Below are 5,162 nucleotides of genomic sequence, written 5' to 3'. Positions count from 1 at the left end.
AGCCCTGGTGGGGGGGGGGGGGGGGAGGGGGGAGGGGGGAGGGGCTGCGCCCAGAGGCCGGGACCGCGCTGCGCGCTCAGTGCAGACTGAGGTCGGAGGAGATCTAGGAGCCTTTGCTGCTGCTTCTTTCCACTGGTGTTGGTCTCCGGGAGCCCCCAGATTGGACCTGGCTGTTCCCAGGGTCGCCTCTGCCGGGGAGTTGGGAGGGGAGCGGACCCTGGCCCCGCAGATGAACTTGGTGGTCTCGGCTGTAGTGGCACCGGAGGAGGGGCTTCGGGCTGGAGCTGGTGGGCACACCTTGTTTGGGGTGTCTGTCAGGCCTCTCCTGCCCTCTTTGCTGTCCTCAGCCTGACCACCTGGGAACGCAGTGGAGGGGAGCAGCAAGGGTAATTGGTGGCAGTGCCCCAGAAGAAGGATTTCTGGGGGGGAGTGACTGGCCAGCCCACCTGAAGAGGCTGAGGGGGTCTTGTCTTTTGGCTGGCAAGGTGGGCTGCAGACTGAAGCTGGTGAGGTGTCAGCCAGGTCCTGGGCCTCGGCTGGCCCGAGGGTCTTGGCTCGCTGAGGGTAAGAAATCGCTGTCATACATCAGAGACAGTCCTCTTCCTTGCCTGGAACCGTGGAATTGAGCAACAAATGACTGAAAATCAGAATTGATCCTTAGTCAGAGGAAATCCACACCCGGAGAGGCCAGGGGGCAGGTGGGAACCAGACCCCCAGCCTTCCCCCAGGACGAGTTCAAGTAGGCACTGCGCCAGGGGTGGAAGGTGGGCCAGGCAGTTGTCGTGGGCAGAGTTCAGGGAGCCCCAGGGAGTTCTGGCTGAGCTGCCTGTGCGTCCCCTCCCCGGGTTTGGGCCCCTGGAGAGCGCTTTGGTTACCGGGGGAAATGTGACCTGTTGAGTCTGGTTTCCCGGCCGATGAGGCCACACCCTACACTCTTCCCTCTTCTTTCCTTTCCCAACCTCCCCTCCTTCCTCTCCCCTCCCCTCCCCCTCTCCTCCCCTTTCCTCGGCCCCTTCCCGGTCCCCTCCCCCTCCTCCCACTCTTCCTTCTCTCCGTCCCGCCCTCCTCATTGCTGCCCCAGGCTGACCGTTCCTCCTCCGCCCGCCCCCCGCCCGCCCCCCGCCCGCCCCCCGGTGCGTTCCCTAAAGTGCTCCGCACTGGCGCCTCTCCCCGGGATGAGGGAGTCTGGCGTCTGAGTTGGGAGACAGTCCTCAGCGGGTGTTGACCTGATGCTGGCTCCGGAAAGTGTCCGCTGCGCTCCGCGCTCACTTATCCAAACCCCGTGGGTCCAAGTGAAATTCTTTCCCTGTGCTGCCGCTGCAGGTTATTTTTAAGCAGCAGGGCCACGAGCTGAGGGTCAGATACGTTGGAGACACTATTTTTTTTTTTTTTTGAAATTTTAAGATCAGTTGATTAAGTTCAATGCTGAGAGCCATCAGAAGAATCTTCTCCTGAAAATTATTTTTTCTTAGAAAAAAGAAAGGAAAATCAACACTCTCTTAGCATAGCCACAGATGCTATGGCGGTCAAGCCTCTGAAGACGCGACCGTCCGTGAGTCGGGCATGTCACTCTCCCCGGGCAGCAGGATCGAAGTCCGGATCATCCCATCATCCTCCAGCTCCAAGTCATCCATTTCCTGGAACAAAGACTCATCTACCTCCACGTTGTTTCCAGCATCTTCCGAGAACTGAATATCAGATGTGGAGACACTATTCTTAAAAACAGGGGGTCATCAGTGGGCGTCGTCAGCCGCCCCCTCTGGGGGGGATGCCTTCTCCCTGTCGCCCTTGCCCATCCCCTCTCCTCCCTGCCCCAGGCCCTCCAGAGGCTTGAGATCACGGTCTCCCCCTCGCCAGCTGGGCCTTTGCAGGGTGTGCAGTCACCGGACTCTGAGGGTGGGCCTGGAGGTCCGGCAGCTTCTGTGTTTTCAGAGGGTTTCCAGGTGATGCATGCTGGGTTTGGAGACCCTGCTCTGCCCACTTTTCTGAGATCGCAGGAACAGCTTGGCTGGATCTTCCTTCTCTGCAGCTCAAGCCTGTCTTCCAGAACTCTTATTGAGGGCCTGCTGTGTGCAAAGCCCGGGCTTGGGGGCGTGGCTTGGGCAGACCTAGGAGTCCCGGGAGGGGCCGTCCAGCAGGCTGTTGCCCCAGCCCGGGGCTCTGTCTTGGCGCCCTGAGCTGGCAGCCTCAGGATCCCGTTTGCTCAGAGATGCTGCTTGATTCGGGTTTGGGATGACATTAGGGGTCTGGCCAGGGCCTGGGACGGTCCCTCCCCACTGGTGCCGAGGTCATGTGTTGGAGGGGAGAGCTGCAGTGCTGTCACTGGGTGATGAGCTTGGGGCCCAGGGGCGCCTCCAAACCACTGGGGAGCTGCCCACCTGAACTCTAGGCCCCGAAATGCTGGGGGGGGGACTAGCTGCCACGTGGGGGCAGAACTGCGGGGGAGGGTCATGGGGCAGGGAGAGGTCCAAGGTGAAGGGATGGCAGACTGACTTCCAGAGTTCCCTGTCAGGGGAACTGGTGGATGCTGGGTCATTGGCGAGCGTGGGCAGCGTGGGTACCAAGTCTGGGTGACCCCAGGATGGTGGGGTGGGTGCGATGGGGCCTTGGTCTCTGGGACACCCACGGATGAGCCATGTGAGCCTCTGTGCCTTGGTTTGCCAAGACGTCGCAGGCTGTGGTGAGCTCGGGGCCCCGCGGGCAGGTGCTGTGGGTCAGTGAGCAGATGGCGCCAGTTCCAACGAGAAGGGGTGGGTGGCTGGGGGCCATATCCCCCCACCTGCTAGGGTGAGTGACCCGTGAGCCAGGCCCCAGCTGTGGTGGGCGCCCAGCAGACGGGTCTCGGTGGCCCTGGATTTGTTACCTGGTGGACAGAGACTCTTTATAAACACACGTTTGACAGAATTCAGAAGCCAGCAGTGTTAAGGCCAAGCAGATCCTGCATTTCTCTTGTATGGGATGCTTCAGATCTTTCTTCATACGCTCCACGCCCTTGTGGTGTCAGATGTTGGCAAAATTTCCCCAAACTTGAGCGTATTCTAAAGTGGTTCTTGCTCAGAGTCTCAGCGAGCATACCCGAGTCAGTGCCATCCCTGCTTTGGGTGGTGGGTGATGGGAGGGGACGGTGCATGGGGAGGCGATGCCCCTCCCTCCCTATCCTAGGGCGGGTCGAGCGTTTCCCTCGTGCTGATTTGCCTCGCCCCCGAAGGGCCAGCCCTCAAAGGCTGACCGTGAATCCCTGAGCTGTCTCCAGTGATCCAGCTTCTACTTCCCTATTTTGGATGAAAAGATAAAAGGCAGTGACATTCCGGGACTGGCTTTTCCAAAAAACCGAACCTGGAATTCTGTTGTGGCCGCACCAAAGGCAGTCGAATGGTCCCTCCAGGGTTTCAAGAAGCTGCGGCCTTGGATTAATAAGTTACTGCCTTCTGCCCCCACCCCCCCAGTTCCCGTCTCCTGAAGGTATATGATGCGGCCCTGTTGGCGCCATGGAGGTTGGGGGATGGTGTGATGAGGCTGGTGAGCTTGAGCTGAGCAGGCCGTGTCCAGCCGCCCCACCCTTCTTGGGTGACCGTCCTGGCAGCCTCACTCCTGGTGTCCGAGCACGTCTGCCCGGCCCCCACGGGGGGTGGGGGAGGGGGTGCTTTCTGCCGCGCCCACCCTGGTCCTTCCGCCCCCCTGAGGCACATCCGGGCACCCAGGTAGATCTTTCTGCACAAGGGCACTCGTGGTGGTAACTTACGTAGACTGCGGGCGGTGGTTCTGGCGAGAGGCTGTAATATTCTCCTTGGGGACAACATCGCTTCGTTTATTTGATCAGTAACTTGGGTAATCAATCGTCAGTACTTCATATGGCTTAAATCTGCTCCATGCTGAGACCTGTGCATCCTTTCTGCCCCAGGGACATCCTGATCACCAGCCTGGACTCCGCCACCACCTTTGACAAGCTCTGTGAGGAGGTGCGGGAGATGTGCCACCTCCACCAGGGCCACCCGCTCACCCTCAAGTGGGTGGACAGTGAAGGTAGCGCCTGGGCGCGTGTCGGTCGGGTTGGAAACCTCTGAATCTGTGCGCGGCCCCTTCTGGGGGGAGATGGACAACCCTGGAATTAAACTGGTTAAATTTAACCAGCTTCCCCGCTGGGGTCGTTGGAAGCTGTTTCCTGGGAAGAGGCTGTGACAGGTGCGTGGACAAACTGGGTGGGGGGGTGGGGGGTGAGCTGCCCCTTGAGGGGGAGCCACCCATCCCCTCAAGGCCAGCTCTGGTCTGGGCACCAGGGAGAGGATGCAGGGTCTCCTCCACACCTTGCACGGCTCCTTGCCCTCCTTACATGACCTTCCTTCCTCATATCCTGGGTTTCTCTGGTGGGTGATTTGGAAGCTGAGCTCTTCATTTTCTCGGGGAAGTGGGGAGGGTAAGGGTGGCCGGGGCCCCAGGGTCCATCTCTCCTTCCCTCTCCCTCCCTCCTCTCTCCCCCTCCCTCCTTCCTTCTTTCCTGCTGCTGGACACACTTCAGAGAAAGCGGAGGGTTTGGGAGACCGTCCAGGAGAGACTGCCTGGCAGCTCTCAGCCTGGACAAGGGATAGGCAGACCTCTAGCCGCACCCCTTCCCGCTGGAACCTGGCCATGTGGGGCGCTGGCTGTCTGTGGATCCGTGCCCCTGTCCAGCCGCAGCGGGCACGGAGCCCTTCCCTCAGCTCTAGGACTGGCTAAGAGTGTGCTTACTCTCACCCTGGCCGGGAAACCTAGGATGCCTTAGCTCCCCACGTGGCCTTCTCGGGCTGTGGGTGAACTCATTGCCCTTCTGGGCTTGACTGGTTCTGATGTCGGGCCCTGGCTGGGGTGACCTGCTGGTCAGGCTGGCCACTCTGGGACCGTTCAGCTCTGCTCTGGGCAGCTGGTCACAAGCAGCGAGACTGCCCTCCCAAACTGGGGTGCCCACCACCGTGAACCCCTCTGCCTTGGGCCTGCGGTGGCCTCATCCATGTCTCTTGTCCACCAGGTGACCCCTGCACTGTGTCCTCCCAGATGGAGTTGGAGGAGGCCTTCCGCCTCTCCTGTCAGCGCAAGGACGAAGGGCTCATCCTTCACGGTCAGTGCCGGCCAGAGGGCGGTCTGGGGAGGTGTGTGTGTGTGTGTGTGTGTGTGCGTGCGCGTGTGTG

General features: G+C 60.6%; 1 protein-coding gene across 2 annotated transcripts in view; it reads left to right on the top strand.

Moving 5' to 3' along the window:
- PRKCZ (protein kinase C zeta) overlaps positions 1-5,162 on the top strand; it is a 117,179-nt gene that overhangs the window by 1,281 nt on the left and 110,736 nt on the right. For both annotated transcript variants that reach the window (XM_024125471.3, XM_028487971.2), the window contains exons 2-3: positions 3,902-4,023; positions 5,003-5,092. In XM_024125471.3, the coding sequence (XP_023981239.1) occupies positions 3,902-4,023; positions 5,003-5,092 (212 nt within the window). The remainder of the gene's footprint in view (positions 1-3,901; positions 4,024-5,002; positions 5,093-5,162) is intronic.

The sequence above is a fragment of the Physeter macrocephalus genome, chromosome 3, assembly GCF_002837175.3.
Source record: "Physeter macrocephalus isolate SW-GA chromosome 3, ASM283717v5, whole genome shotgun sequence".
NCBI lineage: Eukaryota > Metazoa > Chordata > Mammalia > Artiodactyla > Physeteridae > Physeter > Physeter macrocephalus.
Note: the sequence above shows the minus strand (reverse complement) of the source record. Positions and strands in the feature narration are given on the sequence as shown.